General features: G+C 34.0%; 2 protein-coding genes across 2 annotated transcripts in view; one reads left to right on the top strand and one right to left on the bottom strand.

The window, feature by feature from the left end:
* Positions 1 to 17,391, top strand: part of LOC134844898 (tyrosine 3-monooxygenase-like) — a 151,860-nt gene extending 134,469 nt beyond the window's left edge. Inside the window, exons 11-13 of the mRNA XM_063861725.1 lie at positions 16,240 to 16,366; positions 16,982 to 17,077; positions 17,248 to 17,391. Of these exons, the coding sequence (XP_063717795.1) occupies positions 16,240 to 16,366; positions 16,982 to 17,077; positions 17,248 to 17,391 (367 nt within the window). The remainder of the gene's footprint in view (positions 1 to 16,239; positions 16,367 to 16,981; positions 17,078 to 17,247) is intronic.
* A 2,852-nt stretch (positions 17,392 to 20,243) lies between these two features.
* Positions 20,244 to 24,226, bottom strand: part of LOC134843821 (early endosome antigen 1-like) — an 84,895-nt gene continuing 80,912 nt past the window's right edge. The window contains exons 12-14 of the mRNA XM_063860109.1: positions 22,288 to 22,429; positions 21,933 to 22,152; positions 20,244 to 20,662 (exon numbers count right to left, since the gene is read on the bottom strand). Coding sequence (XP_063716179.1) covers positions 20,468 to 20,662; positions 21,933 to 22,152; positions 22,288 to 22,429 — 557 coding nt within the window. The 3' untranslated portion in view covers positions 20,244 to 20,467. The remainder of the gene's footprint in view (positions 20,663 to 21,932; positions 22,153 to 22,287; positions 22,430 to 24,226) is intronic.

Genomic DNA, 24,226 nt, shown 5'->3' with positions numbered 1-24,226 from the left:
TGAGTATTTGAGTAACTGATTGAGAGAAGAGCATTTAAGAAATGATCTCTTGGTCGAATATTTTTTGCTGTTTGAGGCGATTTTCTAGTGTGGTCGGATTATTTATTAGTTTTTTGACAAGTGGGTTGAGTTTTGTAAAAAATTGTTGGGGGCAATTTTCATGGTGACTGGGAGGTCGTCTTTTTCTTTATTTTTGTTTGTCAAATGATCCGGGGTATGGTGAGATTTTTATACTTTAGGCTAATTAAAATGTTCATTTTGTTACTTTAGGCTAAGTTAACAAATTTGCTTTGGGGGTATTCGTGGTCTGAGTTGGGGAAATATTGTTGATCTTTGGGTTATTAGATAAGGGAGGGGTACGGTATTATGGTGATATTTATTTTAGTTGTCAAGTTGGAGTGGTTTGCTTATTTTTGACCTGGAGGTCGTAAAGTTATAGTTATAGATGTGCCTGGAGTTCTATATGATTCGTCTAATTGGTCTTAGTTTGAGTTAGAGAAAGTGACGGATTGGATGAATCCTATTGGTCTATTTTGAACTAGAATTATTACGTACTTGTCAGCATGTTATTTTGAAAAATGTAAATGAAAAATGTTTCGAAGGTTTCAAGATAGTGAAGTATAATGTTGAAATTACTTTTGAAATTCCACTTTCTTTAAAATTTTAGATTGGGGGATGAATATTTTATAGTTTTTACGTGGTTGATTTCGGAGTCTTGTTGTTTTTCTATTTTCTGATTTGTCGATTTGTTCTTGGGGTATTATTTGTTCGGTCATTTTTCTATTTTTTCTTTGTTTTGGTGATTCTTTATGGTTTTGTGTATTGATTTTGGTGGCGATTGGTTTTGTGTTTTGATTTTCGGTGGGGTTATCATTTTGTTCTGTGTTTTTCAGATGTGGTTCATTTTGAATGATTTTTAATCCTGTGAAAGAATATAATTGAGTTAATTCGCGGAGTGCGTATTCTTTTGGGTAATAAGGTAATAGGTTGTTTCGATGTTGAACTATTTCTTTTTTGTTTGAGTCGGTAATTTTATATGTGACATCAGTGGGTTTTGCAATTATTTGGTATGGTCCTTTTCGAAGGGGTTGTAATTTTTTAGAAATTCCTTTTTGTGTATTAAAATTAGGTATTAAAACAAATGTTCCAATTTTTAATTCGGAGGCTGGTGTAAAACGTGAATTGATTTGTTCATTAATGTTTTGTCTTTGTAATAACTTTTTTGTTATTTTTTGATAAATTTCATTGTGTTTTTTATCTCTATTTATAATCCATTCGGTGTGTGTACCGGAGGCTAGTTTAAGAATTTGTGGGTGATGAAAATGATCTTCATCGTGTGTATGTAAAGGTAGGTTATAACAAATTGAGTCTTTATTTGGTTGACAATAACCTTGTGCGTTTTTATGAGAATTCGCTGTAAACATTATTGGTTTGCGTGGCTTTTGGTTAAAAACCATTTCGTATGGTGACATTCCTAAAGTTGTCGTAATTTGTGAATTATACGCTAAGGGAAATAATTTTACATCTGCTGACCATTCGGTATATTTTGTATCATTTCCGTTGATGATACATCTAAGATATTCTTGTAATGAACGGTTCATACCTTCGACTAAGCCGTTTGTCCAAGGTGCATGAGATGTACGTGGTTTGTGTTTAATGTTATATAAATGACATAGTGTGATAATTTCATTATTTATGAATTCTGTACCGTTGTCTGTAACTAAAATTTCTGGTAGTCCGAATTTTGCTATCCAGTGTTCATAGAGTGTTGTGTAAGCGTAATAAGCGTTACAATGTGGTACTGGGTTAAGTGCTACATAATGTGTAAATGCGTCAACAATTACCATAATGTAGGAGTTTCCTTCTGATGAGGGTGAAATTGGTCCTTTAGTATCAAATGAGATACGATGATTAAAGTACAAACTTTGTCCTTTAAAATCTTGTTTTTGTGCTATTTGTTTTTGATTTGGGTAAGGTTTATTTAGTTGACATACTATACAGTCATTGCATAGTACTTTTATCCAAATTGGTGCATTTGGGAAATAAAAGTTTTGTATAAAATTTGAATATGTTTTCTCTGATCCAGAGTGTCCTTTAATATTTTGTGTATGTGAAATATTAAAAGCTATAAGAATCATACTTAAAGGGAGACATGGAACTGTAGATTCATTCAGGTTATACTCTAAAAGGTCTGTATTTTCGTTAATTGTTGTGTTGTTAAATTTGCGAAAGTATCGGAGGAGTGTTTTGTTTCCTAGAATGGTTGAATCTGCTTTGGTAGGTTTAGTTTTATATTTGTGCCATGATTTCAGTTGTCGAATTACTGGGTCAAGGTTTTGATATTGTTTCAGTGTTGAAATTGTAATTATTTCTGTTGGGGGGAGAAAAATGTTTTCGATTTCTAATTTAGATAAGGGTATTGTATCAAGTGGGTCGTGAAGGTCAAAAACTTGATTTATTGTGTATTTTGAATCATTTGTTTGTGGTCCTGATAAATTTATTTTATCAGTTAAATCTTCTTTTTCAATTAGTGGAAAATGGTCTTTCTTAGGCAGGTGTTGTTTTGTTCGTTTTTGTTGGGTGTTATTTTTTATCCATTGAGAATATGGGATTGGTTTGAAAGTTGATGTTCCAAGTAAATCAACTTCATAATGATTATTTTGACAATCTAAATAAAGTGGGAAATGTTGTAAATTATTTATTTGTGATTGTTCAATATCAGTTTTTACTGCATATTTACATTCCAATCGGGGTGATGTTTCGTTTTCTGCAAGGTAGAATTTTATGTTTTTGGGTATTTCAACTGTTGTTTTTCGTGTAAGTAATTCAGGTGGTGTATTTCGACTTAAGGTGTCCGGTAATGCAAGATTTTTTCCTGCAGTCCAAACTATATGTAAGTTTGGAAATTTCATTAGAATTAGTTGAAATCTGTAAACTCGGTGGTTTGGGTTAGATTTTTGTGTAAAGAGAAAGATGATTGGTTTATGGTCTGTGAATAGAACTGTTGGATGTTTTGATCCAAGTATCAGAAATTCATATTCTGTCAGTGTATATATTATGGCTGTACATTCTCTCATTAGAGTTGAGAGTCGTAGCTCTGCTTGAGTGAATAATCGAGAATTTGCTGATATGAGGTTCATTTTATTTGTACCATTATGTGATTGTAATAGTGCTGCACCGATGCCAAAGTTCGAAGCATCGCACATTGCATAAAATGGTTGATTTGAATCTGGAATTGTGTTTGAAATTTGTTCAGTTAAAAGTTTCTTTATTTCTTCAAATCGTGTTTGATGTTCTATGTTCCATTCAAAGTTATTTTGTTGTCTAAGGATGTTATAAAATGGTCGTAGATATAATTGCATTTTATAAACATATTTACTTAAAAAGTTTAACATTCCAAGAAATTCTTGGATTTTCTTTTTATTTGTTGGTGGTTGAAGTTTTTGAATAGCGTCAATGCGTGATTTCAATGGAGTGATTGTTTTTCTTTCTATATTATGTCCTAAGAATTTAACTCTTGTCAAAAAGAAGTGTGATTTATCGGGGGCGGCCTTCAGATTTTCGTTCTGAAGTATTTGGTGATATTTTTCTAAAACATTGAACATCTCGTCTTTTGTTTGTGATTGCATAAAAACATCGTCTAAATAGGTGATTGCGTTTTTCTTGAGTATTAGTGGTCTAAAAATTTTGCTCATAAAAGCTGAAAATGCTGCTGGTCCTATGGATATTCCATAGAATAAGCGGTTGAATTCATATTGTTGGTTTCCGATAACAAATTGTGTTAAACGTCGTGATTGTTCATCTAGTGGCATTTGATTGTATGCACTATTCATATCGGCGGTTGTAAAGTATTTGCCGTTTATTTTTGTTAAAATAACTTGTATTGGTTCAATGGGCCAATTACATTTTGATTCATCTATAAGTGAATTGAGGTATCTAGCATCGAGAACGATTTTCAATGATTCTCCTTTAGCTAGTATGATAACAGGGTTGATAAATGTGTTGCCTTTTGGTTGTTCTTCTTTGTTTACTGGTGATATAATGTTGTATTGTTCTAAAATGTCGAGTAATCTGTTCACTTTATCATGTAAGTGAATTGGTACTTTACTTGCTCTCTGTTTTTTGAAAACTGCGTCTGGTTTTAACGGGAGATGTAGTGATGAACTGATTTTCCCAACATCGAATTTTGATGTTGCATAGACTGATGAATATTTAATTAGCTGTTTGGCTAATTTTTCGAATTCGTCTTGTGTTATTTGTGAATGTTGGAAATTAAACATTGTTAAAAATTTTTGTTGGTCCTCTGTGTAGTTACTTATGTTGAATGTAGGTTTGAAATATGGAGTTTTTGTGAAATAATCCGTATTTCTGTTTTCGTTACTTATTATATTATTTATAGATAATTCTTCATTAAGAATTGTAGATTGGCAAATATCTAGTAATTGGAGTATATTATTTACGCGATAGGCTTTTTCGTGTATTGGTGATATTGTAGCGTTGGTTTCACAATATCCTAAAAGTCCTAAAGGTAATGTTACTTGGTAAGGTGTGTTGTTATAGACATGTAAGGAAATGATATCTGAATTCGAATTTTTCAAATATTTTATGGATGATATTGTGATTTTGAAAAATTTGTGAATAGGTTTGAATTCAAATTCTGACATATAAAATTTTTGTTTGTTTTGTTCTTTATCATATTGGTGAACTTGTTTGATTGAAAAATTATAGATATTTCCTGATAGTGGTTTCAAGTGTTTTCTTTGTTGGTTAAATATCGGGTAGAATTTTGAAAAGAATGGTGGTTGTTTATTTAATCTTTGAAAAAATGTTAAGGATGTTTCTTTTGTTTTTGTATATTTATCTTTGATTAATATTTTACTATTTAGTATGTTAATTGTTGGTATATACTTCGAAATAAATGGTATTCCAATGATATTATATTTAATGTCAGTGATATGGAATATTTGTTTAAATGGCTTATTTAAAATTTTGCTTTGTTCCATTGTTCTGGTGGGGAGGAGAAATAATTGGATTTTTCCGTAGTTTATCAATGTTGATCCTTGTGCTGTTGCTAGTTTGCTGGAGGTTTCAAGAGGTGTTAGCTTTGGGTGTAAGGTTTTTATTTCATTCCATGTGGGGATGTTTATTATGTTTGATTCTGCTCCTGAATCAATTAAAAAATCTATTTCAAGGTCTGGTGGTTGAAATTCTTTATTTCTTGGGCTTTCTAAGAGAAATGGTATTGTCCAAATTTTTTCTTTGGGTTGTTCTTTTTGTATATTTTGATAAATATGGTTTGTATTCAAGCATTTTGTTTTGGTATTTTTATTGGTTTGATCTGTAGTGTTAATCTCATTTGTTTCTTGCGTCGTTGGTGTGGAATTTATGGGTGTAGTGTAATAATTTTGAAGAAATTCTGATTGATTTTCATATATGTGTGATGAAAAGGGTTGTTCATATATGACAGATTCATAGTCATTTTCGACTTTTATCATATTGATAGAAAGAGTGTTTTCAGTATCACTTTCTGAATCTGATGATGTACAGTTTATTTGATTGAGTTTTAACGTATCAGTTACTGTGTCATCAATACCTGGAGGGTCTGATGTTGTTTCTGGGTTAGACTGTACTTGATTGATTTGTCTTTGATGTTTAGGTGTACTACTTCTGTGGCGATTATTAGAATTATTATAGTTATTATTATTCCGGTGTGGTGATTGGGAATAATTTCTATAACGATTATTATAACTTGAGTGTCGATTTTGTGAATTATTTCGCGATCTGTTTTGGTAATTATTGTTTGGTCTGTTATAGTTCGATCTATTATATGAGTTATTCCTTGATTGACTGTTCGGGTAATTCTGGTTTCGGTTGTTTGAATAACTTCTATTTCGATTATAGGAGTAGTTTCTATTCCTATTGTATGATGAATTTCGTGATTGGTTGTTTGGATAGTAGTTATTTCTTGATTGGGAATTAGATCTAGAAACAAATCGTTGTGTATTTGAATTTGATCTGGAGTAGTTATTTCGACTATTTGGTCTATTGTAGTGATTTTGTGATGAATTGTTCGTGTTTCTTCGTTCTGGTGATCTTCCTCTATAACTTGAGTTATATGGTGATTGATTTCTTGTATAATTTGTATTGTTCGGGAGTGGTTTTCCTGAACTGTTGTTGCTGTGGACTGTTTTGTTCGGTAGATTTTGATCTTTTTTCATGTATTGATAGAATGATTTATTTGGTTCTTTATATTTTTCAGGTTTATTTTGATTGTCTTGCTGTTTTTGTCTACATTCGGAAATACTATGTCCGTATCGTCGGCAATAATTACACCATTTTTTGAAAGATGGTTTGCCTTTGAAGTTTGGGTTCTTTTCATAAATATTGAGTATTTCAGTGATTTTTTCAACGAGGTCTGTCTCTGATTCCTGTATATTATTAATATTAGTGGGAGTCGTTTCAATTCTGTTAACGTATTGTAGTTTCAGATTTTCCGTTTCTTCTAGTTTCATCGTGATTTCTGCTTGTTCTAATTTGTCTACTAGTTTTCGAAAATCTAAATCGGGTTCTCGAATTGAAGAAGGATGGGATGCTCTCTTTTTTATTGCTATTTTCCTTAATTGTGGTGTTAAGGTCATCATTAAGATTTCTGTCATCTTTGTGTTTTTATAGTCATGTGTATTTAATGAATATGCTTTTCGAACTAGTGTTTCGATTCGTACTGCTATTTGCTTGATGGTTTCGTTTGGTAATCTGCGAATTTCATTACATAAAACTCTTTGTTGTTGTTTGTTTCTTTCGGAGTCAAACATTTTTGAAAATTCCTGTTTAAACCTTTTCCAGTTTGATTTTATTTCTAGAGGTAGTACTGAAAACCATTTTTGGGCTGCGCCATCTAAGGTTGTTTGTATTAACGCTGTGCGTCGATGTATCCAATTTTGATGTAGTGGCGTATTAATTGGTTCAGGTCCAATATTTAAAATCAGGTTTGCTGTTACTGCATTTAAATAATCTTCTACAGAGTATTCAGGGTCTGTTCCTGTGAAAACCATTAAAGGTTTGTTTGATGTTATTGATGATCCACCCATAAGGTATGGATTCATTGTCATTTGTAATGATTCTGCTGCATTTGGCATTTGAGAAAAATTTGAAAGTTGGTTTCTTGTTATTTCATGTTGTTGGAGATAATATGGGAGTGGTATTTCATTTTGCATTTGTGATGCTTGATACGAGTGTGCAGTCATTGGATTTTGTTGTTGAATTGGTTGAAAAGATTGTGTATTAATTAGATTTTGTTGTTGAATTGGTTGTTGATGTTGTGCATCTATTGGTTGTGGAGAAAAATTTCTATGATTTGTACGTGTTTTCTGTATTCCTTGTCTACGATATTCTTGAGTATTTGGTGCAAATATATCTGGTTGTAAGAAATCATCATCTGAGGATAAATAATCCATTTGATAAGATGTCTGTTTTTTATTTTTATTTTGTTGAAAAAATGGGTAATTTTCACTGTGATCCTGTGGAGGATTTGTTTGGAAATTTATTGAATTAGGTTGGGTCATTGGGTTATCCCAATTTCGAGATCTTGTATATTGGTTAAAATTTCTTTGTGGTTGGTTATATGTTTTTGATGGATGTGTATAATTATAATTATGGTCTGCAAAGTTGTTTCTAGTGAATGTTTTGCGTGTTTTTGATGGTATTGTCATGGGTCTGTATGTTTGGTAATCCATATGTGAATATTTAGGGGCAACCGAAGGTTTAACGGTTGATTGTAAGGTTACCTGTGTTTGTGAAGGATTTGTATTTCTTGGTGTTGTTAAATTTGGGCGTATTGGTGAAATACTTTGTTGTGTAGTTGTTGTGTGTACAATTTCTTCATTTATGAAGTGTGATGGTGTCTGGATATCTTGTTGAGTAAGATTCCTAGTTCCATTGAGGTTTTCATTGTGTATAACTGTAGAGTTTAAACTATTATTTTGTGTATCGGGCAAAAATGTATTATAGTTTAATGGTGTTGCATCAATGGTTAATGGTATTACTTTTACATAATCTCTTATGTAAGATATCGTACTTATTGCTTGACTTGAGATTGATTGTGGGAAGCTTATAAATGCGGGATGAGACCATTCGGGGTCCCAAACATAATCTGATTGTTCTGTGATAGCGGTATCATCGTTCGAGTTTTGGGGTCTAAAATTTTTTCTTGCTTGTGCAATTAAATCAATATTGTGTGTGAAATAATCTATTATGAACCATGCCAAAATTTTTTGTAGATCGTGTTTTGTATGTTGTGAAACGTCGTCTTTCGTGAAATTTTCTTTAATGATGTTTAAATAACTAGAGAGTAGTGTGATTTCATGTCGTACTCTTAAATGTTTAGATGTTTCTGTCGGTGAGGCATTTGTTATTGGGATTTCGTTTTCTAATATCGAAATATAACTATATATTATTGCGAAAACTTCATTGGTGAATATGGAGTTTGCTCTTTGTGAGTTATGATATTGGATGCTTTTTATATATTCTGAAAAAACTTTTGAAAATTCTAAATCAAGATCGTCTGTTTGAATTGTATATTTTCTATTATTATGGTTTGGTGAGGTGAATTCTATGGAGTAGATTCCATACTGTTGTGTTATGTTGCATATATCTTTTAAGTAGTGGTCTATGATTTGTCTTTTGATTTTTACATCTGGGAACTCTGTTTTACATGGACTAATTCCGGGTTCAAATAAATTTACGAGTAAATTTTGACAAAATATGTGTTGTCCTCTATCAGTATCTGCGTCTACTATAAAAGGAAAGATTTCATCATCATCTGGACTTTCTTCACCTGGGGTGTGCGTTGAGCTCATTTTTTCGTTCGATGACTGTTAATATGTAATTATCAATGTGTCTAATTGGTTGATTCCAATTGTATAAATGTACTGGTTTGTGTTTATACTGCTTTTTTATTCTTCTTTTTCCTCTTTTTGATGAATTTGAAGTTGTTTCTGAGTCAGAAAAATATAATTGATCGTGAAGTGGGTAATTTTTATCTATTGATTCTTTTAGTTTGTAAAGTTCGTCTAAACTATTGGTTTCTGATTCTGAAAATGCGTTTCGATTTTTTGAAAATCTTTTTCGTGTTATTTGTCTTTGTTTCGTTATTATTTTTCTTTTTAGTGTTTGTCGTTTTGTTCGAATGTATCCAACTGTTTGTGTATGAGGTGTGATTACAAGGTCGTATTTTTTGTTATCTATTTCACAATTGTGTAAAACGATTGTTTGTTTATTTCCTAGGTTTTTAAATGACATAAGGTTTAGAATGACGGATGCAAAAGGTTGTTAAATGGTTTCTATTTTCTTAAACTGTTAGTTCTTACGATTTTTTGGTTAGCTTAACCTGGGTCTGTTTGTTCAGGGTTGGAGAGAAAAGTATATCGATTCCGAAGAATGATTTTTTACTTTCTCGTGGCTAGTATAAGTTAAGGTGTTAACTTACTTAATCTTACTTAGGGGTAGTGATTGTGTTCAAGGGTTGGAGAATAGTAAATCGATCCACAAGGTTCAGGTATAATTAGAACGCGAGTAGTTCGTTAGATACTATTTTAAACTTACTAAGTCTAAGATTTATCCTGGGTCTGGTAAGAGGGGGGGTCAAGTGAAGGATGAATAACCGAAGTTCTTCACTGTTTATCCTAATTTGAATGATTAGTTTTGTTTAAAAATTTCTATTAGTCTTAGGTCTTTAGAAAGGGTTGGGTAGTGAATCGACGTTTGAGGTCGTTAGACACTAATTAAGTGGGTGGGGGAGAACAAAGTTGTTCTGTTTGATCCAAGGATAAGCCTTGATGATCAAATTTGAAATTTAATTAAGTAGAAAATGATTTAAGATCCAAGGATAAGCCTTGATGATCTGGTTTTAAAATTAAGTGAATTTAAGTTTTAATAAAATTTTAAATGTGTGTAAAGGAAAGATTTAGTGTTTTGATGATGTTAGTGGGTTTATGATTGCTGTTATGTTTTAGGTGATGGAGCTGGAACAACAGGATGATTTATGATTATTAACCATTTATTGTCATGCTACTAATTTTTTTTTTTTATTTTTCAATAAATATTTTTCAAACATGTTTTGTATATTACTGCAGAATTTTAGGAAAACGATCTTAGATCTTTTTATCAATCGTTATTGTATATTAATAATTTTGTTTAGCGCCTGAAATGATTTTGAAGATTAACTTCAAGATTTTATGTTTGCAAATGAAAATCTAAATTCATTGCCAGTAGTATTCTAAATATAAAAGTTTGTTCTGGTTTTTGCCTAACTATCATATAGCTATATGGCAAGTTTCTACTTTGTCGTATGTCGTCTCTGGTTCGAGGTCTTCTTCCAATTCCGGGTAGTTCTGTTATGGTTCGGAATATTGGCTCTGATCTATTGAGTCGTAGAGACATTTCGATTAAATTATTGTCGTATAACATTTTGTAAATGTTTTTGTCTAATTTCTAATCTATTTTGGTTAATTCTAAGCTATTAAGGTCTTGTTCGAGACTTATGGTCGCACCAGATGAGTTAGGACCGAGTTGGTTAACTCATAGAGTAATTTCGGATAGGGTACACCGTCTGCTCGTCACGCTATCTTATTTTCGGCCGGATAGATTCGTGCAACTTCTTAGTCTAATACCGATCCTAATCTTACTCTTATACTATCTAGTCTCAGGTTGTTTAACTAGTCTCTGCTAGGCTCAATAGATCTAGGGTATACTGGTTTATTGCGGTTGCTGAAGTGCTCGGGAGAGTCCAACTAATTTCTAAGTTAAATTCAAATCTCTCTGGTGCTGAAATTACAAGTAACCTCAGCACTTACAAATAAGTGGGTTGTTAGTTAGATGGATCATGATTGGTTAATATTAAATACTTTACATTGGTAAAATATCTAAATTATCCAATCATAAAATGTAGTTTAGATCAGGTTCCAGATTGTTCTTATCTTCGGGATTTGAAGAAAAAATTAGACTGCTACAAACAATTTCTCACATAAAAAACAACAACAACAACAAACGTTTAGAGATTTATATGACATGACTACGTGATAACGACAACGTTCGACAAAGTTGAAGGGTTTGATAAATGAACAATACAAGTTGTTCACGCGCACTTGATCAAAATGAGCAATTTGAGACATTTCATGCAGTATTGACTGCCCAAGCAGCACGATCAGACTACGAGCAATGGAAAAAGAACTACAAAAATATTTTTTTAATTCAAAAACGAGAGACAATGTTTTGCGAGAGAGATTAACATTTGAGACACTTACCCGTGAAAAAGTGCTAAGAAAAGCACAAAAAATTAAACATAACAAACAGATAACGCAAGTGTACCAGAACCACAGTCAAGCATTGGCGAGCAAAACTACTCAAATGAAAATCAACGCAGAGCCAATTTTGAATTTCAAAAAACAAAACCTTAGAAGACAAAAGACGTCGTACAAAAATTTCAACCAGGGTAAAAGCCAGCCTATTGAGATAGAAACAAGAAAAGAAAACATGCACGAGATTTAGGAGAATATTTGGGACGAAAGATCTGAAAAACTGTTTGAAAATGGGCAAAGAAAGCAAAAACAGTATAAAACTAATTTGCGAGTTATGTGCAGGTGCCAACAGCTGAATGTGATAGTTAAGGAGTGATTAGAAAACTCGAAACAGATCGAAACAATGGTAATTAAAGAAATGGACGAAGAATCGGAAGTTGAGGGTTATATATTAAACAGTACGAACATGCAGAAATCTACAGCACAGACTCAGATTTTGAAAATGAGACTAGAAAAAGCCTATGATGGATAACCACAAAATGCATATGAAGGTCGGCATAAACTGGAACATCGACATAAACTCGACATAATTTTTTCTTCAAAACATGGAGGTCGTCTAAACAGATATTAACATCAACTTTTATAGAGGAGTTTTTAGCAGAGAACAAGCTAAAACAAATTCGTAACTTGTTGACTATATCAAAAAACCCACAAATAAAATGGGGGCTTCAAAAGCTAAGATGACATCAGCAGGATGGATAATACCAGAAGTTTTTCTATTACTTACAGAAAAAAAAACGAGATTTTTCTGGAGTTAGATCTTCAAGGAACTTAAGGAAAATCAAAATTTCGAAAATCCCCTCCCAAATCAAAGCCGCAAACTGACATGTTACAGTGAGATGAAGTGTTTGATTAGAAACAACAAATTCGAAAAAATTGAAAAATTTATTTGACAGAAAATGGGCATCAAAAAATAAATTAGTCTGTGAAACTTAAATCTAACACAGCGACGTTGACAGAATGGTTAAGACGATGAAAAAAGCGAATAATACAGTGAGCGAACCCACAAAAAAGTTTAACTGGACGTCTATACATAGACAAATATTTGACAAATTCAAAAGTTGGTGGCGATTATATTGAAAATTGTTCAGTACAATCCAAACCAAGAAGCAAGGTTAAAAATTGCGGCGCTAGCCTCAGAGGATTAAGCGCCACGTTAGAACAGAAAGAATTCAACTGGGTCTCTATATAAATTGCAGCAAGCTGTTTTAACGAGCAGGAAAAAACTATTATATGAATGAGTTAGAACTGCTTGCAGAAGAAGGGAAAACGGATTGTTTTAAGCACATTTTGTGGGTTGCAAATATAGTAGCTACAGACCACCAAGCGCTACTAATATTCCTAATTGCAAGTCGAGCAAGTACAACTCACAAATCTAGACTAACTAGATGGGCAAAGAGGTTAATTCCATTTCAGTTCAAGGTTTTTCATTTATTCGTTAGGGATAAGGTGATCAAAGATTTTATCTCAAGGGAACCACCGAGGAACCCATTGGAAAACAACATACTGTGATGAGAAATTTGATGTACCACCGATAAAAAAAGTTTCATGAAGCACTCGGCTGAAAAATTTAGCCGACGCAGTAAACTAACTCCACTCAGCCGGAACGCAAACGGTTTTGATCACGCTTATTCAATTTTAAGTTGGCGTGATAAAGTACACTGCTACAGCAACGGACTGTTCAAAAACCAAAAAAAAAACAAATCCAAATAATCAGGGACCGGAACAAAAAATGATGAAGAACATATAAATAAACGGGCCGTAGAAACTGTCTTCCGCGTTTCCGTGAATATGAGGGATGAAGAACAGGAATGCACTAGACATGGTCAAAACCTGAAATACCTGATCTCTAAATATGCTTCAAAACAAATTTTTGGCTCACGCAGCCAGGACAAAGATGACAACTAGGTTATGCAGGCTCTAAAAAAACAAGAGCAAGCTCTAGAAAAAAAGATACCTGTTGGTGGCGAAAAAAAAAGATACCTGTTCAAATATATCGGTTTTTGAAAATCCCGTCAGTTCAAGTAATAAAATCCACAGGCAGTAAAACATCGAAAAAAATTTTCAAACATATATGGACACACATAGTATAGCAGAATCAGAAAAAAAACAGAGCAGTTTTCAGGGTTCAAACTAAAGAGCATGAAAACTTTTTGCTCGAAAAACATTTTTCAACAGTTAATTTGTCGTATTGGAGACTATAAGGATGTGGTCTGGTCGAGCGCGCGATACAATTAATCAAAATAAGACTAGGGATAATGCTTTTGGACGAAAAATCAAAATCAATTAAAAAGGGCTCAGTTTTGATAACTCGGGATTAAGGATGGAGCAAACAGAAAAAGATCAATAAAACTCCAGTGAAGCAGACTAGCAAGAGTTTGATATTGGAAGAGGTCAGTTTTTGACCATGTCGAATTTTAGCAAAAGAGCAATTGAAAAAGTCAGATCGACGATTTTTGCAGTTGAAGAGATGGGGATCGACCAGGGCAAAGAGAACGTCAAGATTGTGAGAACAAGACAAATCAGCCGAGACGTAAACAGCAAACAACAGACAGGAAAAACCAGGAGCGACAAAACACATTGCAAATTTCTCGGAGGCCAATGCAGCATGGACGAAGATCCAAAAAAGCACGATTATAAACGACGTAAAACAAAGTATGGATGCAAAAATGAATGCAAACCCGGAACTGAATGGTACTTGACTTCTCGGAAAAGTATGAAATTGTGGAATTGAAGGAGAAAATACGTTTGAAGAAGGGCAAAGTAGACAAACTAGATCGAAAATCAGTGGTAGGCAGGAAGAATCCAAACCGTCAATTCGAAAAACCATTTACGCTTACAAAAGCATTTCGTCCCGTACAACAAAAAACAGCGTCAACAGTCACCACAGCAATGGGAACGGTGTACCGGAAATCAAGCCTGGCGATTGCGAGAGGTAAATTTAGAAGAACAAGAGAAAAAAACAAGCCGGAGGCTATGAAGAGTGCACCAACGCAACAAGCAAATATAATATTAAGAAGGGACACGCCAATGGAAACAACTTCATCGGATTCAGAATCAAGTGACGAGATCAACGAAGTTTTTTCAAAAAATGCAGTCATAAAAAATTTCCAGGAAAGCACAGTAGTACAAACTTTGAACGATAGAGATGCAGAAGGCGGAATCAATCTGTGAGAAATGAGGGCAAGGCCGAGTAAGGGAGAAACAAACCCCAGACCAAAAACTAAGGAGGAAGTAACAATCATATCTTCGGTACAGAAAAAGAAACTAAGAGTGCAGGAAACTAAACAAAACAAAGCTACGGCTACAAAACGCAACCGCATTGAGGCAAAACCGAGCACAGCATTGAAGATGAGTGCGCAGACCACATCAAAGCCAAAGAGCAACGAATAAAACGAAAGAAAAAATTTGACATCAGAAGAAGAACGAAGAGTTTGAAGAGGACAAAACAACACAAAATGACACATTAGAAATGACGTAACAAGTCCTACAAAGAGATATGGAGAAGAAAGTCGAGCGAAGTTGTTGAGAAACTAGTCTACAACCACTGTCATTGGACGAATTAGCAGAAACGTCACCAGATTGACCAACCACTGCAGAAGCAGTAAAACGACGGAATCAATCAGATGAAACATTAAGGTTATAGAAATATCAAAAGAAAATTGAGAAGCATGCAACCCGAAAAGCATAAACTTCGGTAGAATACGAATAGCCGATTAAACACTCGGCGAGGGTAGTACAGGAGCAATCTGACGAAACCGACGAAATTTCTGACGAGTTACAATGGGTATCATTGCAAGCATATCGAAGAATTTTAGCAAAACGCAACTAACTGAAGGATACAGCAGAACACCGATTGCACCAACTTGTAAGCTGTCTGTTTAAACGGATATACGGAGAAAAATCGTGAGCATTAGACAAAATCTGGAGTCCAGACTGGGTCACTGGACTGGAAATGAATTCCGAGTCAAAGAAAAAGAAAGATTGAAAATGAAAAGCCAGTGTTGAAGAGTAATGTTAAATGAAACACTTTCTGACCAGGTAAAACTGAGTTGAAAACAATATTATGTATATCATACACAAATTTGTAACAACTTTGTAACAATTTGTAACAAAGAAACAATTTTTTTCCCACCGAAAGGGGACAGCGGTACTGCAATGGCAGTAGCCAGAGAAGCTAGATTTGTTTTTGTTATTATATGACATAATGAAACTCAGTCAAGGTCAGCAAGATTCATTGACAAACGACTGCATCTCAAATTGAATGTGCGGTGATATTGATTTACAATCTCGTTTTTTTCATACTTGTTATAAAACTGGATTAAACTCGAAGTTACACTGGGTTAAATGGTCCAAACGGTTTTTTGCCGAAATTTTTCGGTTCACAAGGTTCGAAACCGCAAACCATAGTTTTCCTGTTCTTACGTTCTGAATCCGGACTACTTTGGTCCACGCGATCTGAATCCAGGTTTTTTTGGTCCCCACGTCTGAATATGAGTTCTGTCGGTCCACATGGTCTGACACCAGATTCATTCGGTCCACATGGTCTGAATCCAGATTTTTCGGTCCACACGGTCTGAACATACCACATTCTGGTCTCAACGGTCTGAACATGCTAAATTCTCGTCCAGACGGTCTGAAAATAAAACAACGATCTCGACCCGGGACGGAAGTCGTAATAATGTGAATTCGTAATAATGTGAAAACGATCAACAAGTTATTATTTCGAATCAGATGATATCACACTAGTTTTCAGCTGCTTTTGCAATCTACTTGATTGTTCATGTATATCTTTGGCTCAACATGACGTCAAGATACTTGCATTTTTCATCGTCGTATTTAGTTCCTGCATTCAATTTAACTGAAGATCCTATTTATGTTTTAGGGACCTGATTCACGAAGTATTGGGCCACGTGGTGATGTTCATGGACCCCCGACTGGCTGACTTCTCCCAGAAGATAGGACTAGCATCCCTGGGAGCATCGGACGAATTCGTAGTCAAATTGGCCACCGTGATACATTTAAATAACATCATCACAGCCAAGCTGTTAAGGCTGCTTCAAAGTTATAGCAATAACCAATATATGATGGATGACTTTTTTCAAATTAGTGTCGTTTTTTCCGCATGACGTGAGAAAAAGATCTAAGCTAAAAAAAAATTAGGCTTAGTAAAAAGGCCATTCGGAAGACAGTTTTTGAAGAAAATTGACTAGAAAAATTTATTGAGGTTTCAAGTTTTTGATTCACAAAAACTAAGTTGCTCGAGTAAAAATAAGTTTTCGAGGTTTAAAGTAAGCTTGAATAAGCTTTTGTAAGCCTACACGCTCACACCATATTTGTTCAAAATTAGAGCAAAAATCAAAAGTTTCGAACCAGTTTTTCTCGACACTGTTAAAATAATTTTGAAAATTTTTAATGTGGCTCGAATCCTGATTGAAAGGATTTTAATAGGATATATCACTCAACCCAGTCCGATGATTATTTGTGGTACCTAATTTTGCGTGCAAAACAAAAAGAAAAAACTTAATCACTCGAATACAAAGTTCCTCCCCTTTTTTCAAATGGTCGGAACAAAATACTATTGTTTGGTTCAGTAAATACTTATTATATCACATATTTTTTTGCAGTTGTATTGGTTCACAGTGGAGTTTGGGCTCGTGATGGAGGATGGAAAAGTGAAAGCATACGGAGCTGGACTTCTCTCATCCTACGGAGAGCTAGAGGTAGTTAAAAATACTATTAAGAAGGCGTTTTAAGCGAATTCCCTATAAAAAAAACTTGGTTTCAAGCACTCTCAATCCAAAATTTTTAAATTTTTTTGTCTGAGGTTATCGCGAATTTAGCTTCCCTTATATACTCGTTTTAAATCGAACAAACTAGAAGTCTGTTTCAGCATGCACTGTCAAGTGAGCCGGAACACAAGCCCTTTGAAACCGAGGCGGTGTCTGTGCAACCCTATGATGACTACAACTACCAGGCAGTCTACTTCATTGCACACAGCTTCGACCACATGCTGCACAATTTCGAGTTGGTCTAGAAATTTATATTTTTAATATCCAAGCTGATGCTACTGTTTTTGAATTTCTGTTGTTTACTACCGCATTTTTTGTAATTTTGAGGTTTGATCCAACTAATTATCCCTTAATATTTAGGTATTCTCAAAAATATACCTAATATACCAAAAATTAATATTTAAAAAGGTATTTTCAAAAATGCCCCGGAAAAATCAACAATAGTTTTCCAGAAAATGTAAAATCTGAGCTCATTTTTATGTTTGAAAGTTGTAGGGTCTTTTCCTAGAAGAAGACAAAACTATCAACCAATATGAGTAATTTAAATGGTTAAAGTCAAGCCAAAAACAGTTAGCCGCAAGAATGATCTCAGAAAAAACTGAAAAAATCATTAAAGAACTCGAGAAAAAAACTTGAACACAGAAGCAAAGCAGAGCTTCGCACTGATTGCGATACAACACAAAAACAAAAAGAAAACAAAACAAAAATTTGAAATAATGAAAAAACTAGGTAAAACAAAATTTTCTCGATAAAAACAACTAGGAGCAAAGCTTAAGCTTGAGGTACGTGTTTGATACTGCATAAATATTTATACTGATGCGGGAAGAAATGTGCGATTTAAAGATTGGAATTTGCCCACAACCTTAGTTAGTTCTAAAATAAAATTAGTGAGATGAGTGAAAAAGTTTAAAGACTAGTGAAAAGCATTTATCTTATAAGAAAAATAAAGCGTCGTCGTTTTTCAAGGAATAATTCTCGTTCATTTGATTGAATCCAAAATTTCAGATTTGGATGGGAGGATATTTCTCGAGAACAGTAAAAGATAAAAATTCAAAAAAACGGTCGAAAAATCATGACTTCTCCGAGGGCCTTTACTTTTGGTGTCAGAAAACTAGAACATAATTGCATAAACAAATGGGCTTCACACAACTCTATCTTCGAACTGAACCCAAAGTCTCAGATTAGAAAACTAAAAAAAGGTCAAAAATCAAAACTTTGAGATTTCTCTAGGACGATAAATTTTGTTGTAAAAACATTGTGATTGGCCTCTAATGCAGCGGAGCTCACCATTAACCGTTATCTCCATTGAACTAACAACTTTACATTTGGTAAATAAGTTTTCAGGAAAAGCTAAAATATTCAAAAAACTGTTTAAAAAAATCAATAATTTGACTCTTCCGAGGACCATAACCTTGTGTACAAAAAGTTTCAGCTGCGCCGCTTATGCAAGGAAGTTTTGCGAGTCCCTTCTAATCATTCAAACCATAACTTTGATTTGAGAGGGGAACGAGAGCTTTGTGTGTTTTTTTAAAATGATCCAAAATCAAGTCACTACGCTGATAAAAATAGGCCAAAATAATTTTGACTGAAGTTTATGAGCGGAAAAAAACAAAGATGGAAAGACAAAGTCAAGTCAAGTAAATTATAAATTCTAGGAACAATTGAAACACAAAAAGCATCATTCAAGAAATAAGCGCAGCAAAAAATGACTCCAAGATGTGACGACTAAGCCGAGTCCTGGTCAGATTCGAACTTAGGACCTTTGCCGTCCCAGGCGTATTCGTTGCCTCCAGGCTAAATAGGCCAGGAAACACTAAGAAATTTGAGTATACTATGAAACAAGGTACCACCAGAGATGAATCGAGAAGAGTCCTGTGAACTAGTTATTCAGAGAAAAAAGTCTTCCGGATTGCAAAACTCTTGCTCATCGCAAGGATGAATAAGCATGAATAGGCTATTGTTAGCCTGCTTGATCGCTTTATTCGCTCAAACTCAGGCTTTAACTTGAAAATTTGTTTTTCTTGATAATGGGACAACCCCTTAAAATAAAGTAGCTCCAAAAAATCAACAAGTACAGAAAATCTATTCACTGATTCTTTTAGGAACTATAGCTAGCGTCAGTTTCCTGCAAGGCATATAAAAAATTTTCACTTTTCATTGCGTGCGATTTTGTTCAGAAAAATACTAGCCATATAACATTAACTTCACAAGCTTGTTCGTATAAATGCCCAGCGGATCTGATTTGATTAATCGAAGAATCGAAACAAACACCATCCTGAAATGAGACGTTTGTTTTACTATCTCGCTTCTTATCAGTCTGAAAGCATAACAACTCCGCCCAAATTTTTAAGAAACCTCTGACCACCCACGAGATTTTTTTAGGCTGTAAAAATTGTAAAAATGCATAATTCTAAAAAAAATACTTCCACTTGGGACCGAGAGATTTCGAAAAAAAAAGTTTCAACAATATATCTGGACATGATTGAGTTGCATTACTTAGAGACAATTACTCAAAGGTTTTGGCAATATTTATAAAAACTTGCTTTTGCACCTATTGTAAATGGCAATCTACTTCCATCATATTTAATTAGTGGTTCCAAAACAGTTGCATACTTCGCTTTTCGTTTTTTCTTCCCCAAATTGGCAAAAAAAATCAATTTTTGTGGGCAAAAAACCAACGTTTGCTTTAGCTTGGCAGAGAATACTTATCGGATCTTGTTAACAACATCCACTCGCTTGTGGTACTTCGTTAAGAAACTGAATTAACAGTTAAGCATAACAAATTTTGTACCTTGACACGAATTCTCCGCCTCCCTCTCCTGCAAAAGGGGGAAATAGTTAACAAGATCACACCCTAATCAGATTCATTGATTTAATTGTTTTCGGAAAGTTTTGAAAATTTTATGTATGACTTACCTGTTTAGGAACTTCCTAGCATCGTCTGACAATTCTCATAGCTTGAAGACTCAGTGATCACACAACACGATCTGGCTGCTATGAACTAATAATTATATTCGTCCTGAATGCTACATTGCACTAATTTCTTTAGACCCAACGTCAGCTAACAAACTGTAAAAAAAATAGCAGAAAACTGAGAATAAATTATAATTTGACATGAATAAATAATTGCATCAATTTCATTTCGATAAAGACATTTAAGAGAGCTACAATTAAAAAAATTGACTGGTTATAATTGTACAAAACAGACTAAGAGTGTTTATTATCAACATACTTCATCCATACAGATAACAGACACAGTTTCGTATTCCTAATATTTCGTCGTTTCAATAGATGTTCGGCTGTTTGTCTCGACACTGCTGGTTACTCTGGCGACAACGGAGAGTCTGTTCCTGATGTGGGGGTGTTTGAACCAGCTGCTACTAGTGGTGGCGGGTTTGTGTGAAACAGCTGGTGGCACTCGTTGCAGACCCTAACTGGAGTGGGGTGACCGGGTAGACTGGCCTTTTTGGAAGAACAGTCATTGCAGAAGATTTTGCCACAGCATCTGCAGTGGTGCTGCAATATATACACGAGCTTAACACTTTTTCATAACAAATACAACAAAAACGGTTTAACAACTAATGAAAAATGCGAGCGTCAAGCTGCAATATTTGGCTAAACTTTTCAGTGTTCAACGACAATCAATCAATTAACATAGCCAACAGACAGCAGAAAAAGTCAATGAACGCAACTAAACAAAAACATAGCCAATCGAAGATCGCAAAAGAGTTATGAACGCAAGTAAACATAGAAAAAAAACACTGACTTTGTTGAAAAAATCTCAACTATCAAATTTCAAAGAAAAAATCAGATGCCCTTTAAGCTCATTGAATTTCTAGAACAATTTATGATTGGTGCTTTTTTGATAACATTAACCCAACTTGAGAAACCTGGATCATCAGGGAAAGTTTTTATTCCGCTGGAAATCTAAGAAATAAATTCCACTTTCGAAACTAGAAATCGTTCGTTTTTTTCGCGCCATTTGCACGTTCGTATTTGGAGAGTGCTATTTACGTCACTTCAGCAGATGAATTTCAATTGAGCTCAAAAAGTGCATTATAACTAAGTGCATCAATATTTTAAGACTTTTTCCTGAAAAAAAAACATAAAAATCAGCAAGACTTATATAAGTCTTCACTACGTTCATTACTCTTAAAAAAATACTGACTTAATTTTTGAAAAAATCAAAAATTCGAAAACTTTTGACTTCGATGACAAAAATAGATGCCTTTAAACCTCTAAGAATTTTTAGAACAATTTATTATTGGCACTTTTTCGATAAAATTAACACAATTAGAGAAAACTGGATCAGTAGGTTAACTTTTTATTTCGCTCGGAAATCTGAAAATTAAATTCCATTTTCGAAACTAGAAGTCAAACACGTTCTTCTTGGCCTTTAGGTTTCCACTGTTCGATAGTGAACTTTGCTTTCCTTTTCACAAAGGAAATGAACTGAACTTGAAAAGAAATCAAAAGCCAAACCGCGAAAAAGTCAATTTGAGCCTGAAGACTTTTCCTGAAAAAAATCATCGCGACTTTGATAAGATTCTTAACTACGTTCATCGTCTGTCTCTTAATCACTCAAATCTCAAGCATTACTTTAAACACCTTCAAAAACATTTAAAACGGCTATCTTTTTCATCAATGTATTCAAATACTTTTGGATATTTTTCTATTTCCTCAAAAACCTAATGTTTATTCAGTTAGCTATATCGAAAAAACAGTTTATTAAATCCGCTGAAAAGTAAACTTAATCTTAAATCTATGACTCGATTATCCTAGCTACCTTGCGTATAGTAGCAGAGAAGTCTTTTGAGCATCCGATACACTGGTCCACGTGGTCATCTGGGAGCCAGTTTCTCTCTAGCCACCTGCTCTTCTCTACCTGCAGCGACTGTTGCTCCCTCCCCAGTTCAAACATCACCCTCTGAGCCCCTTCCAGATTGGCCCTGATCTCCACGTACTGGTTGCGCAATTTACCAAACTCCTGATTGCGAGTGTCCAGTCTAATAATTATAAATAATGGGTTTAAATAGCATCACACCTTGGACTTAAATCTAAAAAACGTTTTCATGTCCAATACCATCTTTTTGATGACTCAATCTGAGAACAAGTATTCATAAAAATAAACTTTTACTTACTGTTCTTTTAAGCTGTTGGCTGATTGTTTGAGTGCAATGACCTCATTCGACTTCTCGAAGAGTTCCTTCTCCAGTTTTGCTGTTTGGGACTCAAAATTGCTGACTTCGTCTTCTTTGATGTTCAAATCATTCCGCAGCATCGCTGAAATGAATTCTTGTTCAACATAGAGGCTTCACAAACACAAGCGAAGAAAATGCAAAAAAAAGAGCACTAAACAGGGAAAACATATTGAACTGAGGAAAAGATTGAAAACACACCTTGAAAAAAAATTGTTGAGATTAGGCGTATCACACTCTCACATCTGCTCCACAACCGCTTGCAAAATCACAAACACTAGCCGCCAATAAAGAAGCTATAAATTCTATCAAATTGCCAATTTTATGCAGCAAAAATTCGATCAAAAAATAAAAATATAAAATGTTCCGGATTTGAACATCCGACCGGTTGATTAAGAGTATCATGTCCTCGCATCTGTGTCACGGTCGCTTTGAGGTAAACTAATGGCCCAGCTAATGCTGGATCTACCTGTTCTTATTTTTTAAATCATATTGTGTAATGATACGGAAACGCGTAAGTTTGAAAACTTCAAAAAAATGGACTTAACGCTAAAACATAGAGTTTCTCTGCTCAAGTAGGTGATTAACCGCTTATTTAAAGGAGAAAACTACTACTCGCTCTTTCAAATGAAGTCTTTATCTTAGATTTGACTGTGTAGTTTTCGACAAAAAAGTGAAAACGATTCCACAATTCGACTTTTGCTCAGCCCTTAAACTATTCTCTACTGCAGCATGGGAATGACCTCTGCTTTCCAAACCCTAATTTTTATTTTAGATTTATTTTATTTTGACTGTGTAGTTTTCGACAAAAAAATGAAAACGATTCCACAATTCGACTTTTGCTCAGCCCTTAAACTATTCTCTACTGCAGCATGGGAATGACCTCTGCTTTCCAAACCCTAATTTTTATTTTAGATTGAAGATCTCCGCACCCTTATTTTTTTAGATTGAACCCGTAAAATCAGATTTAGCTAGTAGTTTTCGAGATTATCGGCGAAATTTCTTAAGAAAACGGTTAATTTTTAGAAGGAATTTTTCCGAAGCCAATATCAGCTTTTCTACAAAAAAACAAGATAAAAAAGATAGCACATGGAATATTGAAGCACCATGCTAGTTTTAATGAACTATCAACCTGATAATCAGCAGTTTATCTTTTGAAAAAAAAACAGTTTCCAAAAAACGCGCAAATTTTCGAAAATTGGACATTTTCCATTTTCTAAAGCCATTTTCAAACGTAGTGCAGAGGTACTTGTGCAGGTAGATTCACATAACTGATTTTTTCTTTCGTTCAAACCCTTAATCTCCAATTTGCGAAAAAAATTAAAAGCTTTAAAAATCGTTGTTTCATCATTGAAACTTTTATCTCAGATTTGTGCATTTAATATTTGGAAAAATGAAAAAATTTGAAATCAAATAGGCCAAAAATCACCCTATTGAGACTTTCGAAGGCCTTAGAACGTGAGGTAAAATGAAAAGAGACTAGTAAAAAATACAATCACATAGAATAGAAGCCGGGTTTTCCATTGGTATCATAATTTTTTGAAAATTGGAACAGTAGTTTTTGAGAAAAATTGAAAATTCTGCGAAAAGTACAAAAAGAATTCCAAAGCGTCGCAAAAAATCCGAAAAACAACAGACCCCATACATTTTCATAATTCATGTTTTTTTCAAACAGCACCTAGCACAAGCCACAATTGAAACAGCAATATATGCTCTCAACTTGTTTATGCTTAAATAAGTTCAAATATGATTAAATTGAAATATACCAAAATGCCACAAAAAGAGCAGTTTTATATGCGACTTAGGCTAGAAAACAAATTCTTCGTAATAATACACTACGCTTCGTTTGTGTAAGAAAACGGGTTCTTTTGGTGCATTCGTC

This window comes from Symsagittifera roscoffensis, chromosome 4, assembly GCF_963678635.1.
Source record: "Symsagittifera roscoffensis chromosome 4, txSymRosc1.1, whole genome shotgun sequence".
Taxonomy (NCBI): Eukaryota; Metazoa; Xenacoelomorpha; order Acoela; family Convolutidae; genus Symsagittifera; species Symsagittifera roscoffensis.
This window is presented reverse-complemented; position numbering and strand designations above follow the sequence as displayed.